Genomic DNA, 21,655 nt, shown 5'->3' on the forward strand with positions numbered 1-21,655 from the left:
GATCTACCAACTTGCTACTCAAGATACCAGCTACCACACCTCCCTGTCAACGCAGATGCTTCCTCTGGGACCATAAACCCAAGAAAGAATCTATAAACTGCCTTGGTCATAATTTGTAACTGTAGCAACAAAAAGCAATACAGGCCTCTGTCACATTGCCCTGTGTTGCTGGCCTATCACACTGCTGGGCTTTATAAATGTACCTTTGTGAAGTAAACTGGACACTTACCAAACATTGTCAAACCTTCTGGTCTAGTTCTTTCCTTCACCACCCAGCAGTATATAAGGAGCCTCTCCCACACCAAGACACCTTAGGATACTCTGCCTTGTCCCCCGTAGATGTCCATAGACCAAAACGATCTAACCAATCTCCCACTGAGACCATCTTCTCAGGTCATCCTATAGATTGTGTCAAGTTAGTGACCAAACTAGCACATCAACATTTTTCACTCCGATTTGACCTCCCACACACTCACCAATCGTCTGTCTGTCCATCTGTCTCCTAGAGGATCCCAAGAAGCTCAGACATAACCATCCTTTCACTACGGGGCACCTCAGGACCAGATTTTAAGAGTTTCTGGGCCGGGCGGTGGTGGCGCACGCCTTTAATCCCAGCACTTGGGAGGCAGAGGCAGGTGGATTTCTGAGTTCGAGGCCAGCCTGGTCTACAGAGTGAGTTCCAGGACAGCCAGGGCTACACAGAGAAACCCTGTCTTGAAAAACAAAACAAAACAAAACAAAACAATAAAAAAAAACAAACAAACAAAAAAAAAAAAGAAAAGAAAGAAAGAAAAAAAAAAGAGTTTCTGGGTATCCAAGATGGACATCAATACCTTAAGTTCCTCAAACTGTTCAGGAGAGAGAAGACAGCCAGGAAGTAAAGAGCAGTCTGGGATCCCCAAGAAGTGGTGGAACCATCTCCAAAGCCCACACCTTCTTGGGCAAGCACCCCCTCAAGTCTTTCTTCTGAACCTATTTGCTCTTTGAAGGCATCTTCCAGTCAACTCTCGGTAGCCTAATTTTTCCAACAGCAAAGCTAACCAGAAATCTGCAATAGAGGATGTCACCAAGGTCAGATGAACACTCAGAAAGCCAGGGTGTCTAGGCTATCTGTGCTTGGACCAGACGGTGACTGTTCTTCATTTTACGTTTGGTTTTATACAGTTTGATACTATTTCCAGTGTGGCTTAAAATTTTCATCGGGAGTGGAGGTGGGGGTGGATCTCAGGCCTCAACACCTGTCCAGTAACCACAGCATTCAGGAGAATCAGTGGCGGGGAAAGGATGTCCAGAAGGGACAGAGAAAAGAGGGGGGCAGGACAGAGGCCTCATCAGTGACAGAAGCCTTAGTAAGCTCTGCCAGGGGCTGGGAGCCACTGTGTGGTTTAGGAAAGAGTGTCCCAGAGAGAGTTCTGCTTAGTGTGGAAGACTTTTTTTTTTTAAAGGAGGGACTGGAGAGATGGTGGGACTACTGGAGAGTGGGCATCCAGAGACTCCATCTCCAGAGGTTCTTTTGACCTCAGGGCTCCCTGCACACAAATGGCATGCATTCCCACAAACATACACACACAGAAAATAAATATTTTTAAAAAAAAAAAAAAAAAAAAGGAATCTCAGTATGGGAGAAGCCATGTTTGTTGTAATCATCTGTTTCCAGATTACCATTCTGAACTGTGGAAGGAGTAGGTGACTTTTCCTGACGGTAAAGATGGTATAGGGAGGCAGAGGTCTAATTCAAGCCTCCTCTCCCAAGATAGTGACAAAACAAAGCTGCACCACTGAGTTCTGGTGAGAAATACAGATTAACCACACACACACACACACACACACACACACACACACACACACACACACACACACACGACTCGCCCTCACGACTGATGCAGACACTGCATTTTATGATACCAGGAGGTGTAGATGGAGAATCAGGGTTTTGTGACACTGCACTAGACTTGTGGCTTATGCCTAGCAGAAAAGGGCCCAGAGCCAACCCTGAAGGCTAAGTTGTCCCATGACCTGGTCTCTGTGGTCACAACAGCCATCACTTTCCCTAACAAATGTGCACCAAGTTCCGGATGCGGGAAGCCAGGCAGGAAGTCTGTCAATCTGAAGGACCCAGAGCACTGATATTTGCTTCTAGGTGGTCAAATGCTTCCTCTCAAGAAGAGAAAGTATCTGAGACCATGTAGCTGACCAGAAAGCGGCAACCAAGAAAGTAGAGCAGGTGTCTCATGTGTCGGCCACCCCTCTAAGGTCAATTTTACCAAGTGGAGCAGTCACCTCCTTCTCTGCTATTGACTAATGGGCAGGGCAGACAAGAGAGGGGTTTTGCTAAGGGGGATAGAGGTTTGTCATAGTTCCATTTTTCTGGGTAAAGACAACTTCCAACAGTTCGAATCATCAATACTCTGCCCTCACACAAAGGCAGCCTTGATGGAAGGAAGGAATGCTGGCTAGATGTCAGGTTCATTGTCCATCTGGATCCTTATTTTTGTCTATAAAAATCTATCTATCTATCTATCTATCTATCTATCTATCTATCTATCTATCTAGTACATTGGTGTTTTGCCTGTATTTATGTCTGTGTGAGGGTGTCAGGTCCCTTGGAATAGGAGTTATAGACAGTTGTGAGCTGCCATATGGGTGCTGGGAATTGAACTCAGGTCTTCTTACAGAGCAACCAGTGCTCTTAACCACTGAGCCATCTCTCCAGCCCCTGAGTCCTCATCTTAGTCTTGACAAGACAATGGGATAGCTATGTCTCCTGGGCTTGAGCATCTACTACAAATGGAACCAGGAGGACATATGGCTGTGAGCCTCCCCAAGACCTGCCAGGATGGGGCCCTGTTCTTAGGACAGATGTAACTTCACCTAAAGCAGACATGATCCGAGGACAAAACTGGAGCTTGCCTGTATGCTGGGCATGGAATCCAGGAGAGCAGAAGAGAGGCCCATCATCCTCCAGGGCTTAAAGGCATAGAAGAATATGCACAGAGGTGGAGAGAAAGTGCCCCCTCCTTGACACCACAGCCCTCACCAGGAAATCCCATTTTCCTAAAAACATTGCTCTTAGGCTGAACTCAGATCTCCATGTTCATACATCAGGACATGTTCCAGGCCACCAGAACAAGCTGCCACCTGTCCCCTGTGGCTAATGTGGTCCCAAAGAATCCTCTTCTGAAGCATTTAACTGCATGACGGTCTTAGTTATTGTTCCTTGTTGAGATGAGATACCATAGCCAAGGCCTACCAGGGGCTTTTGAAATCTCTAAGTCCACCTCCAGGGGCCCACCCCCTCCAACAAAGTCAGTCCATCATAATCCTTCCCAAACAGTTCCACCAGCTGGAGACCAAGCATTCAAACATGGGAGACTACGGGGGCCACTCTCATTCAGTCCACCACCATGGAGAAACTGCTTTTCACTCAGCACCCAGATACTGTATCAGTATCTGTTCATGCTAAGACATCCACAGCAAAGAACATCAGGGCTTGGGCTCTGCTCGGTCCTCAGGGAATGCAGACTTGAAGTGCATACCCTGCTTTAAGCATCAGGTTTGTCTTTAGTAATGCCCCCAGGCTCTGCTCAAAAAGTAGGAGACTTGCTTACAAGTAGGAGCCTCCTCTGTAAAAAGTGTGTCAGGTGAAACCAGCTCTAATCAGATGGACTGTGGGGTGGATATACTCACTGGCAAACCCACAGGACAAATGGACAAGAGGGGTCTTCCTTCAAATATATATTTGCTTATTTTTATAGCAAGAATGGCATTTTACCTGATTTGTCCTCTCAGGTGGGTCTTATCCAAATCATAGTCCCACTAACTAACTAGAAGTGAAACCTCATAACCTTCTTATGCCTCTCTGTGCCTCAGTTTCTCCAAGTATAACATAGAGTTCACTAGTATCTGCCTCTGAGTAGTAGACCGATATTTGTAAACCACTTAAAATGGCCCCGGGCTCAAATTATCAAATGCTAGCCAGCTATGTCAGGTTGAACCAAAGCTTATTTAACTGGTTAAAAATCTTAAGCCAGGGCTGGAGAGATGGCTCAGTGGTTAAGAGCACTGACTGCTCTTCCAGAGGTCCTAAGTTCAATTCCCAGCAACCACATGGTGGCTCACAACCATCTGCAATGGGATCCGATGCCCTCTTCTTGTGTGTCTGAAGAGAGTGACAGTGTATTCATATACATAAAATAAATAAATAAATCTTTAAAAAAAAAAAAAAAGAACTTTAAAAAAAAAATCTTAAGCCAACTTGCAACAGACTCCCCTTGAAGCCAAACAGGCTCCTGATCTGTGTCTGTTTCCTGACATGAATGCTTCAGGCAGTGATCCAGAGCAAGGCTCTGATAGCTCCTGGAGCTTTTCAATCACCTAAATTTTCCTGAAGAAAGAACAGTCACAATAAGATGAAGCCCTTCCAGCAGGGCCTTACAAATGGGAAGTGCCCTTAGCTGGGCTATTGTGAACTGAGGATGGAGACAGCCAGCCTGCAGACAGCCTTGCGTCCTACAGTGTGGTAAGGAGCTCTGAAGCTTCCACACTTTCAGACACCTACCTGGCCTGATTTGATTTTTGTCTCTTAGTGGGTTGGCCACCATACCACACAGCCCGCTCAGAAGTGTTTAGGGAACTCCAACCTAGTTCCCAAGCCTGCCTCAGATCCGTTTATCTGGGGCTTGAGAGGCAATCAAGTAGAGGGAAAATGGTCCCTCTTCTCATTTGGCAAGGCTGCAGAAACTGAGCAGCCCAATAAATAAATAAATAAAATGTTCCAGAAGTAGGCCATGACCCACAGACTGGCACATGTGCCCAAGGCAGCCAGTCTGGCAGCCTGTAGAGCCTAAGGTCAAAGGACCATGATCCCCCATGCCTCCCATGTTGAACTGCTTCTCTATTTCAGTCACACGAGCAAACATAAACAAAACACATTTTGTCCTTCTACTTCGAGAAGCGTATCTCCATGACTGACCAGAGGGCCAAGTCGAAAATGTGGCCAACAGGCAGAGATGCCCAAGCTTGGCTCCTTCTTTTCTTCCACTGACTCCCCCACTGGCCCTCTGCCCCTGCCAGGGGTCTCAAGTACACACAGCAGATGTCCAGCTACCTTGGGTTCCATTCTTTCCCGCCCCCCCCCCCCAACCCCTGGGGCCTATGGTAGGCACCTCCATTGACTAATCAGTCAGGGACCTGAGGAAGGAGTCCCTCTCTGCATCAGGAAACAAGCTGGGTGGTTTGCACAGCAAGGTGCAGGGTGCCAGGGAACAGGAGTATCCAGAAGGGCAAGCACAGAGCTAGTGGCTATAGTCCCTTGGCTAGTTCTAATAAAGGGGCTCCTCCCAAGCCCACCAGTGAGTCCTAAGCAGATCAGGGGTTCCCCAGGTAAGGACCACCAACCCCCAAATGACCTGAAACTGCTCACACCATTTCTACTGTGGAGATCTCTTGACCTGATTATGAACTTACATAGTCTGTAGGTGACTTAGAGTTAGTTAACAGTGTATTGAACATTTCAAAATGGCTGAGAGAGTAAATTTAAATGTCCTCATCATAAAAACCAAAGCAACTGTATTTGAAATGAATAAACTAAGTGGCTTATTTTAGTTATTCCACATTGTTTGCATGATACATTGCATGTATCACAACACCACTTGGTCCACAAAAAGATTTTTAATTTATGGCAAAATAAAACAAATTGAGTGGAAATGAGAGAGAGAGAGAGAGAGAGAGAGAGAGAGAAGGAGAGAGAGAGAGAGAGAGAGAGAGAGAGAGAGAGAGAGAGTCAATGGGAAAAAATAAAATCTCACTTGACACAGAAGAAACTACATGTTAGGAGGCTCTTTTTACTCACAGAGGTAGATGGAAAAATATTAATTTATCAAAATATTGATAACTACTAATACTACATTAAGTCCATGAAGGTTGATTTTTCCCCCCTCTGTTTCTCTGTATGATTGAACATTTTTCATAATTAAGTGTTAAAAATAAAATTTTGAGCCACACTGTCCCAATGAGAGCCCATTCAGAACTGAAGTAACAACTTTGCAATAGGAAAATAGACATGGTTACCTAGTTTTTCACTTTTGTAAACAGGGGGTGCAGAGAAAACCTGTTCTTCGGAAAGGGCTACATATAGTAATGAGGAGCCCAACAGCCACTGTGACCCTGGCCAGGAGCTCCAGTGGCCCACCCAGGTCAGGACTTTTCTGCTTTCACCTCTCTTCTGTATCTATACAACGGCCCCTTAATGGTTCTCTGCAACGGTCTTACAACTTTTGGCTACAGAGCCTAAGAAAATGAACAGTTCTAGAGGATCCTAGCTGGGCTCAGGGCCACCTCACTCATGCAAACCACGCATGGCTGTGGCGGCTAACAACACAGCAGCTGGGCTAGTCAGGAAGCCAGCTGTTCAAGCACAACCTTTCCCCAGGAAACCCCAAAACATTTAGGAGCATTCACCAACCATTAAGCCTTACAAGCTGTAGTCGGAGATATTTAAATCTCCAACCCAAATATGACCTGTCAATGAAAACACTACTCAATAATTATGAATATATTCTGCAAGCCTCGATTGGGCAGATTCACCACTTCGGTCGTCCTCTCCATTGTCTTCCTCCCTCTGTCCCGCTCTCTTCCTACCAACCTTTATTTCTCTACCTCCCCTTCTTCTGCCCAATCACTGGCTCAGCCTTTATTTTACAAATTAAGATGGGCAGAAGGTTCGCTAGAATTTACCTATGTAATGACTCACACCTCCTCTGCAGCCCTTCACAGGAAAGGCGAATTAATATCAAAATACAAGGCCGGGGCTATCCACAACACTTCCCCCCCCTTCTGTCCAATTAAAAGACTCTTTTCTCCCAGATATAAATTGAACACAACTATATTACCATATTGTAATTGTTAAAGTACAACATAGACCCAACACCCAGTCCATCATTTGTTAACTAAACAGAACCTTTGTCGTGGAGACCTGGGGGACTAGCAGCGCTCGATTCCCCTGCTGCTTGGGGATAGCCAGGGGCGCTTGTTCGTGCGAGTGCTGGATGTGGGGCACACACAAGCAAGGGAGCACTAGGTGGACTCCGCCTCAGGGTATCCAGAACGTGTTCCACACTGAACTCCAGGAGCAGAATCAGAGCCAGTAGGCTCTCCAGAAACAGACACCTCCCCCAACCCCGGGAAGAGCGCACCGAGAGACCGCTCTCCCCCCCCCCCCGTTCCCCCCACCCCACCCCGTGCCTAGCCAGGGGTGTCAGCTCTCTGGCGTCCCCCACATCCAGTACTCTCGCGAACAAGCGCCCCTGGCGATCCCCAAGCTGCTGGGGCCCTCCCCGTCGGGGGAACCGAGCGCCACTAGTCCCCAGGTCTCCACGAAGTCGGTTGCCTGAATTCACTAACTCCCTCCCTCCCTCCTCCGCGTCGCCAACCGCAAGGGGAGCACGGAGAGCGAGGCACTCACCCAGCGTGGCCACCGCGCCAGCCTCGAAGAGAAGGCAGTCTCCGCGGCCCCGCGCCTCCAGCAGCACACTGCTCGGGCTGGTGGGGTCCAGCCGCGCCAGCAGTCGCAACCCTTTGCTCAGAGCCATGAGCGGCCGGAGCACAGGGAGCCTGGTCCAGGTCCCGCCCGAGGGCGCTTCCAGGAGTTTCACTTTGTGCCGGGCTCTTCAGCGCTGCGGGCTCCTCCTCCTCCTCCTCCTCCTCCTCCTCCTCCTCCTCCTCCTCCTCCTCCTCCTCCTCCTCCTCCTCCTCCTCCTCCTCCTCCTCCTCCTCCTCCTCCTCCTCCTCCTCCTCCTCCTCCTCCTCCTCCTCCTCCTCCTCCTCCTCCTCCTCCTCCTCCTCCTCCTCCTCCTCCTCCTCCTCCTCCTCCTCCTCCTCCTCCTCCTCCTCCTCCTCCTCCTCCTCCTCCACCTCCTTCTCCGCCCTGGCCCGGCCGCGCTGCCCCAGGCAGGTGAGGTGGCGCCGTCGCCCGGCCGCTCCGACGACAGCCGCGCTCCCCCAAGTGGCGAGGCAGGCACCTGCGAGCCACAGCGGGAACCCCGACTGTGCCCCGTGGGCTTATGCTCGCCCGGGCCGGGTACTCCGGGACGGTCCTCCCTGCCGGGGGCGGCCCCGGGCGAGGAAGATTCCACACATTCCTCGCCGCGGAGGAGGCTGCGGCGGCGGAGAGCTTCAGGAGCCGGGACCCTGCCTGCATTCCCGCGGCCTTATATGGGCAGCTGGGGGCTGCGGGCTGAGCGGGGCCGGGAAACCCCGCCGCTGCCGCCGCTTGCCCGGCGCAGCGCCCCCCTCCCACGCCCACCCCAACCCCACGTGTGCGACCCCGGATGGGACCCTTGGGTTCTATGCCTCAGTCTCCCCGAGCGGGACTTTAGAAGCACAAAGTGGCTTTCACTCTGAAGCTACCGTGGTGATTGAGTATGTGCTTGTGCGTGGTGTGTGTGTGTGTGTGTATGTGTGTATGCCTGACACAGTCTTTAAATGCTGCCTTCTACCAAGGACATGTTGCTGCGTCGTCGTTTCTGAGAGATGAGACATCCATTCCCTGCTACCCCCATTTACCACATGACCTTGATCTCGCTGAGATGCACATGGCCTCGTCTGTCAGACTGTCAGGTGGGGAACAGGCATCTCCCACCTGAGGACCTCAGCAAGTGTTCTTGCTTAGCTTAGTCGTCTGTGATCTGCAACCTTCAAGCAACCAGAGGCAAGGCCTCTTGGTCCCAGGGTCCGGTCTGTCAGGATTGGTCTGCTAGCCAAGGGAGAGTGCAGCCAGATGGACCTGGAAGCACTTTTGGGCGCATTTGGAGGGTCTTGGTTCCTTTTCTCCATCAGGACACTCTAACAGCTGGGTTCCTCTCTGCCGCCCCATTCTGCTGTACTAAGAACGAGGGTGGCCCATGGCTTTCAAAGGTTCGTTCTCTACAGCTTCTTTATACGGTGGAGATATCACCACCTCATGTAAGCAGTGTGACATTAAGTTTAGCAAACTCAGCTGGGCAGTGGTGACGGACACCTTTAATCCTGGCACTAGGGAGGCAGAAGCAGGTGACTTTATAGAAACAAAGTCACCCCCAAGCACCTTCTCTTTATCCAAAGCAAAATAAACAGCTGCTCCCTCCAGAGGGGTGGCATCAGTCCTGGGTGGTCCAGTGGAGATGAAGAACTTGTTGGAAAGCCTTAGTCTCAAGTCCTAGAGTCGGCTCTCCTCCTCTTCCTACTCCTACTCTTTCTCAGACTCAGATGTGCTCTCAGGCAGGTCATTGTCCAACTGCTGGAATCCTCCCTACTGGGCATCCCACAAAAGCTTCAGGACACCCACCTGCTCTAGGGTCAGCACATCACCCTGCTTGTATATTTCGTAGTCAGAAACCACTGTTGCCATACCTTTCTTGAGGGCAGTGGGCAGCCCCGGCTGCTCAGGCCTGGCTCCCTGGAATGAGGCTCACAGAGCTGCTTTGTTCCCAACTCGAGCAGAATCCACTTCTATAAACTTTGTGAACCACTCAGTCACCTCTCCCTTCATGTAGTTGGTAAAAGGGCACCCAACATCACCTCTCAACGTCTTGCTGACCCGATGCAGGCTGTCTGTATTCGTCAGATGGGCTTTGACCCAAGGCCACCATCACCTTGTTTTTGCCAAAGAACATCCGGTTGTACTTCCCGGCACTCCGGATACCCTTCAGCTTGCTTCTCCTCATGCTGGCCACAGAGAAGATGAAGAGGCGCTTGTAGGTGTCCACACATTTCTGAAGCTCTCCTATCCAGGTTCCATCTGCTTTGGTGCCAAGCCTTTCTTGGTAGTTTTTGTTAAGAAAACTGTCTCACTTGGATTTGGGCATGGCCTCTAAATTTCTATTGTTGTATTGGGATAGATACTATGAACACAAGAAACTTGGGTAGAAAGAGTTTATTTCATTTTACCATCACTATCCCTCACTAAGGCAAGTCAGGGCAGGAACTCCAAACAGAAACCAGGGAAGAACAATGTTTCCTAGCTTGCTCTATATGGCTTACTCAACAACTACTTCTTCTTCTTCTTCTTCTTCTTCTTCTTCTTCTTCTTCTTCTTCTTCTTCTTCTTCTTCTTCTTCTTCTTCTTCTCCTCCTCCTCCTCCTCCTCCTCCTCCTCCTCCTCCTCCTCCTCCTCACCCCCTCCTCCTCCTTGTCCTCCTCCTTCCCCTTCCCCTCCTCCTTCTCTTCCTCACCCTCTTCCTCCCTCCTCCTCCTCTTCCTCCTTCTTCTAAGAAAAGGGGTAAGGTTTCTCAGTGTAGCTCTGGATATTCCAGAATTAGCTCTGTAGACAAGGCTGGACTTGAACTCAGGGATTTGCCTGCCTCTGCCTCCGGAATGCCAGGATTAAAAGCATGTTTCACCGTGCCAGGCTTTCGGCTTGTTTGAATACACCTAGGACTACCTACCTGCCCATGCACGGCACCACCCATAGTGGACTGGTTCCTCCTACATCAATCAATCATTAATCAGGAAAATGTCTGTGGCATCCCAGGAATGATGGGTGTTTGTTTACCTGTCCTACTGAGCTAGAGTTCCCTGTAGGTTTTAGTGTCTGTCACCACAGACACAGCTACATCTTGGCAGAGTCTTCCCCATGTATGTTAGCAGGAGCCATGTGGTATGGCAGAGGGGCTGAAGTCATTTGCTGCCTGCAAAGCTTGTCTCGGCCTCTAGAACAGGCTAAACAGGTGATGGGGGAGTAGCTGACAGGAATGGTTAGTCTGGGCATGTATTTTGAAATTATTTGTAAAAAAAAAATAGCTTATAGCTTATAGAGAGAATACTGACAACCACTCTAGACACATGACTTACAACCTGAGAACTGAGGGTAGGCCCCATGGCTTTCCAAGTTGATAGAACCTTCCAGACTGCAGTCTCTCTTCAGATGGCACTAGAGTTAACAAGGGCTTTCCAAATGCACGCGCGCGCGCGCGCACACACACACACACACACACACACACACACACACACACACCTTAACCATGTGTGCTTGGCAGCTCCAGGCTGCCACACAGACTGTGTGTCCATGTGTTTGTAAGGCCCGAGCCCAGAGCTAGGCAAGTACCTGTCTTTTTCTCCTGGTCTATCTATTCCTGAAAGTCAGCAAGCCTGCTGGGCAGGTGTTTGGTATAGAAACTGTGGTTGTACTGGGTACCTTAGCTCTAGGGTGGATGGGGGCCTAATTAAATTCCCTTCTGGGGTTAAGATGCAACTTCCACATAGGGGTGACAGTCTGGCAGAAAGACCTTGGGTGCTCTCTGAATCATATCTGGAAAAACAACCCAAAGCTCACAAAAACATGGGAGTTTCACATTGCCAAGAACAGCCAAGGTCTGCCTGTGTTCAGAACAGTTTTGATTCAGATAGAACTCTCAGTGGCCAGGGCTAGTGTCTGGCTAATGTCCAGACTGGTGGAAACCTGGCAGAAACTTTAACAGTCCAAACCTGTACCCAACAAACAGGAAGAAAATGAAGGGGCAGAGCCACGAGGACCTCCCTGGCATTCTCTGCACAGCCGGAAGGAGGATGCCACAGGTGTGTCCACTCAAGTGTGTCCTTTCTGCTCTGACCCTTGTTCAGGAACAGACTGCTTTCAGACTGGGTTGAGAAATCCATGGATAAAGAAAATTCTACAAACTGTTTTATTTATACAAATGCCTGCAAATAGTCACCCTAAGCAGCAGCAAAAGTTACAGAAAAAGTCAGAAAAGTTTGGGTTTTGTGCCCAACAAGCCTTCTGTCTATCTGATGGTGCTGGGATTTGAGACTTACCAGGTGCACGCTTCCATCCCCGGAAGGACGCAAACAGGCTGAGCACTGACCAAACGCTCGTGGGTGTGTGAAGAAAGAGTAATTCAATGCCTTCTGTTTTTATGTATATTTGGAAGTGTTGAGATAGAAACTAAATATTAAAAATTTACAACTTGGGCTGGAAAGATGGCTCAGTGGTTAAGAGCACTGACTGCTCTTCCAAAGGTCCTGAGTTCAAATCCCAGCAACCACATGAGGCTCATAACCATCTATAATGAGATCTGATGCCCTCTTATGGGGTGTCTGAAGACAGGTACAGTGCACTGACATATAATAAACCTTTAAAAAAATTTACAACTTAACGAATGCATTTGAAATGTTTCTTAAAACATTTCACCAAAAAGCCAATTTTGAAGAAAATAACTTCAAATTACTATGTGGTGATTCTCTTTTGAATAAAATAAATTCAATTAGGTCTAAACATGGCCTAATAAAACACACACACACCTCACTTATTAATGACTTTTTTCTAGACATAGTCTTGCTAGGCAGTTTAGGCTGGCCTTGAGTTGAGACCTTCCTGCACAAGACTGCCTGAACAATCTGATGTAGGTCAGTCTAACAAGAGCTCAGAGTAGAGGCTTGACCTTGGCTCTAACACTCTTAGTAAGTTTCAAAGTGACTGTCCAGGGCTGGGGTAGCTGCTCAGCAATGTCACCAAGGATTTGGGCAAGTGTATTCTCTTAGCATGCTGGCTTCTTGCATCATGATTACAAAATGGCTGCTTTAGCTTATGGTCTCACAAGGTTATTCCAGGGCAGGTAGCCAAGACACCAGGAATCAAAACTGGATGCGTTTGTTTACAAGAAAAGGGGAAAGCTCTTAAAGCCATCTTCCACTGAAGCCTCACTGCCCACAGCTGTGGTTCTTGGTGAACTCAGTGACTTCTCCAGCTCCTTCAGTTGTGGTAGATGAAAGAAGAGAGTACAGATGAATGGGTTTGAGTTAAAGACCGCAGTCTGCCACGTGGGGCACAGCCAGCACAGTGGGGAGCAGAGGAGCTGAGTGAAGTTCCCAGTGAAGGTACACTGTTGACAGGAGCGCACTATGTCAAGATCTCAAAAGGCTCTTTCCCGTGGAAATGGCAAATCTCCCCTAGTCCGAGTGTAAATAGTGTGTGCAGAAAATATCTTCCACCATAGCATCCCATCCCCCTGTCTACGAATTGGGAGATGGCTTCCCTACTGAGGCTACTTCCTCCAGAGATTAGCTAATTGAAGAAGGCATGGGTACAGATGTGACCTCTCCTTGCTCCAGCTGTAAATCATAAAGCCTGCTTCCTCGTTCAGCTGTATATAGTAATTCCACCTCTCTGTTCACCTCTATAATATGATGAGTTTCTGGGGAGCTATAGCTTCTGCATCAGAGAGCCCAGTCCATCCCAAACCAGATGTTTCTGTCTGTGTGTCTGTTCTTTATTCTGTCACCACTCCTAGTCAGATCAAGCGCCTGGAGGCCATGCAAAGGCCAATACAGCACCCCTTCATCTTTAAGCGTAAAGGGAAACCTAGAGTGTGTGGGAGGGCACAGTGGTGAATACTTTTAATTCAGCACTTGGGAGGCAGAGGCAGGTGGAGCTCTGTGAGTTCCAGGACAGCCAGGGTTACAGGCAAAACAGGTTCTGTTTTGGAAAACAAAAAAGTTAGTTATAACTTCTAAAGCCCTTCTGAAGGCGGTTAGGCCGGTGCAATCCAGCTGCTCACCCTGCCTCCTCGGTCTCACCCCTCTTCTGAGGGAGCTAGTTTCTACTGTGGTGCTGCTGCTCTAGGGGGCTCCTCGCTGTTTGATGGACTCACAGGAAGGTCTTTCCAGCTGGGTTCCAAAACCAGGCCGATGTTTTTAGAAACCCTGGCTTCCTTAAACACTCCCTAGAGACGTGCTTGTTTAGGTTTTATTCTCAACGCCCAGAGCTCTGTTCTAGAAAATTCCCCTAGGTCGGGGTTTGCAGGTATGTTTGTTTTAAGCATCTGTGCCTTGACAGCTGGTTGGTCAACAGCATGAGCAGTGACTCTGGCTAGCCCAGGTCTCCGCCCACAAACTCCGCCCTTCAGGGTCACCTACCTTCGCACAGGCCTAAAGCTCCCCGCGGCCCCTAGCCCCGCCCCTCAGCCGCATCGCTCAGCTTATCCCCCCCCAACGCCTAAAAATGGCCCCATCCCAATTTGTCCTAAGCCCCGCCCACGACCCAGACGCCCCGCCCACCGCCTCTCCTCCAGCTTCTCCAGGAGTTATTATTGCTCAGCCTGTTCAGAGAAGTTGCCTGAGCATTAGCGTTGAGATGGGGCGCCATGAAGAGATGGCCGCAGTTACTTCTGCCTCTCATTCTCTCCCTGCAGGGCTTTCCTTCCCAGACCCTCATGCACAGCTGCACGACGACCATGCCACAGGGTCAGGTGAGCTGCCTGCAAAAGGATCCTCTCCCCTCCTGCTGGGCCGCCCTCCCTGCCAGGGGCTCCTGGGTGCCTTGACAATTGCTAAAGTACTGGTTGACCAAGACCACCTTAAGGGCTGAAGGGATACTGATCCATCCATCCATCCCCTTCCACAGCTTTCCTTCAGCTCCTAGGGAAGGGAAACCACTCTAAGAAAAGGAATTAGGGATTGATCAAAGTCTGGTAAGGTTAGGCACAGAAAATGACGCTGTCTTTAGAAATCCAAAACAAATTAATTTCCCACGAGAGAAATGTATACAGCAAGCCCCGGAATAATTTACCTACAACTTATGTCCTTTATTGATACCCCTTTTTGGCCTCCAGGATATGGGCCACATTTAAAAAAAAAAAATACTCATTTTGAAATGAAAAGAAATTGCCATTTAAAAACTCCTCTGAAGGTAATATAAAGTGTAATCTCAAACTGTCCCCCATTTGGGAAATGGCAAGTGATGGTTTAGAAACAGACTAAAAGCCAGTGGCAAAGTGTAGCTCAGAGCCCATCCAACCTTGCTCTGTGCTATGAACCTGCCATTTAGGCCAACTGGCTATTCTCTACAGCCTTCCCTGAGCCAAATTAATTGTAGACTAACACTCTGGCCACACATTAAATACACATGCCAATAGAAGCTGATGTGCAAAGTCCGTGCATGATTTCCTGTTATCCATCCCCAAGGATATGCAAAAGAAATCTCTGAATAATCTGTCAAACCTCCAGGTGGAGGTGGTGCACGCCTTTAATCCCAGCACTCAAGGAGGCAGAAGCAGAAAGATCTTTGAGTTTGAGGCTAACCTGGTCTACAGAATGGGTTTCAGGACAGCCAGGACTACACAAAGACTACATCTTGTTAACCAGGTCCCATGTCTGTAATCACTACCAAGGAAAATGAATACCTAAGTAATAAAACTAGAGTCTCTCATGCTTTTATTACAAACGGAAGCAACATAAACTAATGGGCTATCTGGCATCTTGTTTCAGAAATGAATGCATCAATGTTTGATGGACGTAGCTTCCATTCTCTGAATGAAGGTGCTCGTCTGAGGCTCTGGTTCTAATTTTACTTAGTATGCTTTATTCTAGAAAACAGTTCACAAATTTAGGCACTTCCCAAAGGTGATGCCATGAATAATATGTCATTATTATTATTATTACATTATTATTATTGGTTTTTCAAGACAGGGCTTCTCTGTGTAGCTGTGGTCATCCTGGAACTTGCTCTGTAGACCACATCAGCCTTGAACTCAGAAATCCTCCTGCCTTCTGAGTGCTGGGATTAAAGGCGTGCTCCACTACTGCATGGCCTAAGGTATGATCTTGAAGAGGTGTTATTTCTGGGAGATAGGATCTAGAAAAGTCTAATAAGGAGATAGAATCTTTTTTTTTCTCTAAGTCATCTCTCAGGTCTCAGCTCTATGCATTCCATTTGAAACATGGCAAGAGTCATTTATTGACTAAAATTGGAGTCGCAAATATATCAAAATATTTTCTCAGAAACCTAAAAGTATTTTCAAACTCTTGCATCAAATTCAAAGCAAAACTATATACTTTTTGATGCTCACAGGACTGTGTTTAGCCAATATATCAAAATGCATGAAATCATTTACCTTAATTTGGGTTCACTGTGATTTTAGCTTTGATGTGGGATGCTGTGATGATTTCAAACACTGAATGGTAAACTGTTTCACCTCGAGGATCCATATTTAACTCAATGAAAATGTGAGGCTGGACGAGCTATTAAAATCAGATTTTAGGCTGGAGAGATGGCTCAGCAGTTAAGAGCACTGGCTGCTTTTCCAGAGGTCCCGAGTTCAATTTCCAGCAACCACATGGTGGCGCACAACCATCTGTAACGGGATCCGATGCTCTCTTCTGGTGTGTCTGAAGACAGCTCTAGTGTACTCATATACATTAAATAAATACAAAGAAAATTCTTTAAAAAAAAATCAGTTTTCATTGTTAAATTCTGGCACACATTGTGTTTCTAATATCATAAATAACTTGATAGCATGCTGCAAATCATGGGATATTTTCAGCATTTGGGGAGGTGATAGAAGGTTCTTACTGCTCTTCCAGAGAAACCCATGTAGTAGCTAACAACTACCTATAACTCCAACTCCAGGGGATCTGATGTCCCTCCTTCGTCTCCCTGGGCACCAGACAGGTGTAGACAAACACTCATACATATGAAATAAATCTACAAATTATATTTTCAGTATTTGGCCACTATTTGGTCATCTCATTTCCAAAAAGTAAATGATGTGACATAGTCAGCAATAGTACTTAAAAAAAAAAAAAAAAGATTTATTTTTTTATTTATGGGTACACTGTAGCTGTCTTCAGACACACACTAGAAGAATGCACTGGATCCCATTACAGATGGTTGTGAGCCACCATGTGGTTGCTGGGAAGTGAACTCAGGCCCTCTGGCAGAGCAGTCAGTGCTCTTAGGCACTGAGCCATCTCTCCAGCCCTAGTACTTTTAAAAAAAGATTTTATGTGAACGTGTTTACCAGCATGCGTGTATGTCTGTGTACCACATTCATATGGAAGACCCTCAGGGGCCAGAAGAGGGAGTTATATCCCCCGGAACTGGAGTTACAGATAGTTCTGAGCTGCCATGTGGGTACTGACAGCCAGACCTGGGACCTCTGGAAGAACAGCCAGTGCTCTTAGCAGCTGAGCCATCTCCCAAGCCCCTGCCAAGGTTTTTTAAAGTTCCTGTATTACTGTAGTTCTGTGGTATCTGAAGTTGATTCAAGTAATTAAAAGTCAAGCATCAAGACAAAAGAACCACTTTAGAATAGGACCCCCACCCCCATGGCAGCCTCCACTGGACCATCCCCACCACGGCAGCCTCCACTGGACCATCCCCACCATGGCAGCCTCCACTGGACCATCCCCACCATGGCAGCCTCCACTGGACCATCCCCACCACGGCAGCCTCCACTGAACATCCCCCACCATGGCAGCCTCCACTGAACATCCCCCACCATGGCAGCCTCCACTGAACATCCCCCACCATGGCAGCCTCCACTGGACCATCCCACCATGGCAGCCTCCACTGAACATCCCCCACCATGGCAGCCTCCACTGGACCATCCCACCATGGCAGCCTCCACTGAACATCCCCCACCATGGCAGCCTCCACTGAACATCCCCCACCATGGCAGCCTCCACTGAACATCCCCCACCATGGCAGCCTCCACTGGACCATCCCCACCATGGCAGCCTCCACTGGACCATCCCCACCACGGCAGCCTCCACTGGACATCCCCCACCATGGCAGCCTCCACTGGACATCCCCCACCATGGCAGCCTCCACTGGACCATCCCCACCATGGCAGCCTCCACTGGACCATCCCCACCACAGCAGCCTCCACTGAACATCCCCCACCATGGCAGCCTCCACTGGACCATCCCCACCATGGCAGCCTCCACTGGACCATCCCCACCACAGCAGCCTCCACTGAACATCCCCCACCATGGCAGCCTCCACTGGACCATCCCCACCATGGCAGCCTCCACTGGACCATCCCCACCACAGCAGCCTCCACTGAACATCCCCCACCATGGCAGCCTCCACTGGACCATCCCCACCATGGCAGCCTCCACTGGACCATCCCCACCATGGCAGCCTCCACTGGACCATCCCCACCACGGCAGCCTCCACTGGACATCCCCCACCATGGCAGCCTCCACTGGACCATCCCCACCATGGCAGCCTCCACTGGACCATCCCCACCATGGCAGCCTCCACTGGACCATCCCCACCATGGCAGCCTCCACTGGACCATCCCCCACCACGGCAGCCTCCACTGGACTGTATCTAACTTTCACACTCCTCTTCACTCCTCAGCTGTAAGGCAGCTACCGTTACCTCTTGCCTCTCCTCATCAACTCTTCTTAACCTTTCTTTTCCACTTGCCTGGCTCTTTCCTCCTTAGGACGTCTGGGAGGAAGGCAGTCAAGTCTGTGGAATGCTTGCAGGGTTAGTAACAGGGCTCAAAACCAAAGCTAGTAATGTTAGGGGAAAGATGTTTTGGAGAAAAGTTCATTACCTGAACAACTTCCAGCAGCTGGAAGAAAAAGGAGTTCACAACAACAAAACCTTCATCACACAAAATGCTGAAAAGTATTCTGAAAACATGCTTTGGGAATCTGCTGTACAGTTTTAAAAAACAATTTATTTATATATTGGCTTCTACATGCTCTTACATTTATGTAAAATATTTATACATGTTTTTTACAATTTGTACATATATTAAATGGCTGTATCATAAACACTGTTCTATGGAATTTTATAAAAGAAAAATCAGGTAGGGGAAAATGACTTAGAAAACATCAACAAACCCCTGATATCAAGGAACAGAAAGCTCTCATGCCCACGCGCACTGGATTTTCTCAGCTACTTATTTTTGGTTTCATTCATTTATGTTGGCCCAGACTTCCCATCTCTGTAATATAATCGTCAGGTCAGGAAAGTGACAGCAGAGGATCACATTGTAAGGCAACTGTGGAAGAGGACCACTGTCTGCAGGGAGGTGATAGCGTGTGCTCTGTGCTCTCGGGACATGAGCTGGGGTCAGCAGTCTCTGAAGGCTGGGACAAAGCCTCAGACAGTCACTCTCTGCTTGCCATCAGCTTGCTACCTCACGTCCTGCAGCTCACTCTTTCCCTTAACTTTCCCAGTCTCTGGGAGGGGAACAGGTGCTGAAATCTGCTTTCATCTTTTGAGAGGACCAGCCTGCTGCTCCAAGCCAGGACTCTACCAGCACCTCTTCTATCAGCAGCTCCTGTCCCTCACCTAATAGACAGCTGAGGGACTGAGAGCGAGGGGCGGGGGCTCCTGGAGTCAGGTTGGCCACCACCTGGGGTAGCGGGGACAAGTCCCCTTTTCTGACTTACTCTTCTAGTGTAAAACATGACGCCTTACCAGCTAGGAGGGAGTGCAGAGAATGCTGAATTTACCTAAGAGCAGCACAGGGAACCAACCTAGGCAGCAGTGGGTAGGTGGGTCTTCTCACCTGCTGTGCCCACCGAATGGACTTCTGGTGGTACCCACGCCGCCGCCTGAGGGTGCAGGCCATCTGGGATCCTTGACTTGCCCATCTCAGGAGCACTTAACTGTAGCTATGCCAGTGAGGGTGTGCAGACTCCCCTAAGCAGACAAGGGTCCCCAAAGGACTGAAAGAGTTATAAAAATATACAAAGATATATATTTTTATTCTGCTGTTTTTCATATTTTTAAGAAAGCAATTAGTATTAATTATCTGACATTGGTAAGAACTGGAAGATCATATAGGTAATGTATAAATTACGATTCTATGTAAAATACCAGGAGGAGGAACCCCTATTTCTTCATTCAAAATCTTGATAAATTTAAGTATTTTCCAAAAATAGACATTTCCACTGGGTAACTAAGATGTCGAAATGAACAAGGAAGGCCGTCCTGAGCAGCAACACATTTAGGCTGGCTAATGATGAAAACAGGGTTTGTCAACTTCTTTCTTTTTGGTTTTCTTCCTTTTCTCTCTTTTATGATGGGAGGAAAATTGAATTGCATTGCCCCAGGTCAAAAAGAAGCACTTCAGAGTTCTCTTGTGTTCCGTTCTGGTCTACATAACCGGGAATCGGCCGAGGGCCTGCCTCAGCTTTTCTGCGATCTGGTAAAAAAACAAAGCAGTTGAGACATTTTCATCCTGAGATATCACAGCAGAGCAGTGTTCCGTCCGCCCTCTTCTGAGTTAAACATAACCTTGTCAAACCCTTTAGCTGGTCTGTTGGTCTCTTCTGCAGCCACTGGGATTCTGTGCTGGAGGACCTTCACCACCGTAGCCCTGCTGTTCTCAGTGAGTTCCACAGTGTGTGAGAAACCCTGCTGCCTGTCCCCACCTGCCCAGCCAGCCCTGACTGATGGTGGGGGCTACATTTTCAGGGTAGCCCCTTCTCCTCCACAAAGCAGGATGATGGCTTGGACTACCATGCCTGCCTAGAGTCCCCTTCCTTTCTGGACAAGTATGAACACCCAAGACTTCCTGTGGAGGGTATATGAAGTCTGCGGCAGCTCAGGGTGCACTGTGATCTGTTACGTGCCTACACCTCCTAAAAGGACACTAGGTACCCCCATAAAGGCTCACATTCCTTATTCATCTTGGGACCTTGAACTTTTGAAGTAGGTACGTAGGTATTCATACATGTTTGCTCCATGTACAGAAATGTGTAAGTTTTAATAATTTAAGGGATATTTTGCTATAAGACAATAGTGAGAACATACATGGTTTCCTATGTTGAATTACAAAGTCAATAATTACAGCACTGTGGACTTGATAACTAATAAATCCACAGCATGAAAACCTTGAAAGTTGCCTTCCCAGTGTTTTCTCAGAGACACATGTAACCTACTACGTCTAACACACAGAGGGACCAACAGTGACAGGAACTCTAAAGGATGAAGACAGCCATTGTGACAGAGAGCGCTCCAGAGGGAGTGCATCCCATGAGCGTGCCTCACAACCAACTGCTGCCACAATTACACACAAGGTACATGTGTTTACATGTATGTGTAATAGCGTAACTGTGAATCGTGTGTTGGCAGCCTTTTCCAGAACTCACAAGGTGGTTTTGTCAGAGTGCAACCCAAAAGCGAGGACACATGCAGAGATGTGCACTGAGGGCTAGCCTGTACCTCTGAATGCACGGAGGCTGAGCGCCAAGGCCACCTCAAGTGCTCACTGTTCCTCTGTGCTGCCCTGCAGGGCCTGAGTTCCAGCAATGAAGTGTGAAGTATGTAATGAAGGAAATCATCACAAAGCAGAGGGAGGGAGGGTTTACCTCTTGTTTACAGTTTGCTGAATGAAAAGGTTTAAAATATGGTGTTATTTTGGTTTTCCTGAAGCGACTCCTTTGGTAACTGAGAAACCTGGGTCACAAGCAAAGGCTGCCTTTGGTTCCTTCTCTAACTGAAGAGGACACAACTTGTGGGTTGGCAGGGTAACCTTAATCCTTTGACACTGTCCCTGTGCGTGGAGAGGCTCAGAAGGAAGGACTCCACAGTCAGGACTGCTCAAGGCTTCAAAACTAGGAACCAATGCCTGCTCTTCAAAGGGAAGCTTAAAATTTTCCAAAAATTACACATATTGATTTTATTTTCCATGTGGATCTTCTGCCTGTAAGTATGTGTATGTGGCCATGTGCATGGCTGGTGCCCACAGAGGTCAGAAGAGGGTATCAGATCCCTGGAGCTGGAGTTATGGGTGATTGTGAGCCACAATGTGATTGGCAGAAACTGAACCCAGGTTCAGTGACAGCAGCAAGTGCTCTTAACCACTAAGCCATCTCTCCAGCCCCAGGAAAGCTTTTTGATTCAATATTCCTCAGATGGAATTCTAAAAGGTTA

General features: G+C 48.3%; 2 protein-coding genes and 1 pseudogene across 8 annotated transcripts in view; all 3 read right to left on the minus strand.

The window, feature by feature from the left end:
• The window catches only part of Synj2 (synaptojanin 2), a 92,636-nt gene extending 84,950 nt beyond the window's left edge, over window positions 1-7,686 (minus strand). For 6 of the 7 annotated variants that reach the window (XM_076926695.1, XM_076926691.1, XM_076926694.1 and 3 more), the window contains exon 1: window positions 7,463-7,686. In XM_076926695.1, the coding sequence (XP_076782810.1) occupies window positions 7,463-7,589 (127 nt within the window). In that variant the 5' untranslated portion in view covers window positions 7,590-7,686. The remainder of the gene's footprint in view (window positions 1-7,462) is intronic. The other variant, XM_076926693.1, reaches the window with a different exon arrangement.
• A 1,507-nt stretch (window positions 7,687-9,193) lies between these two features.
• On the minus strand, window positions 9,194-9,703 carry LOC143439927 (mRNA turnover protein 4 homolog pseudogene; annotated as a pseudogene).
• An 8,720-nt stretch (window positions 9,704-18,423) lies between these two features.
• The window catches only part of Snx9 (sorting nexin 9), a 76,998-nt gene continuing 73,766 nt past the window's right edge, over window positions 18,424-21,655 (minus strand). Inside the window, exon 18 of the mRNA XM_076926703.1 lies at window positions 18,424-19,922. Within this exon, the coding sequence (XP_076782818.1) occupies window positions 19,875-19,922 (48 nt within the window). The 3' untranslated portion in view covers window positions 18,424-19,874. The remainder of the gene's footprint in view (window positions 19,923-21,655) is intronic.

The sequence above is a fragment of the Arvicanthis niloticus genome, chromosome 28, assembly GCF_011762505.2.
Source record: "Arvicanthis niloticus isolate mArvNil1 chromosome 28, mArvNil1.pat.X, whole genome shotgun sequence".
NCBI classification, from domain to species: Eukaryota; Metazoa; Chordata; class Mammalia; order Rodentia; family Muridae; genus Arvicanthis; species Arvicanthis niloticus.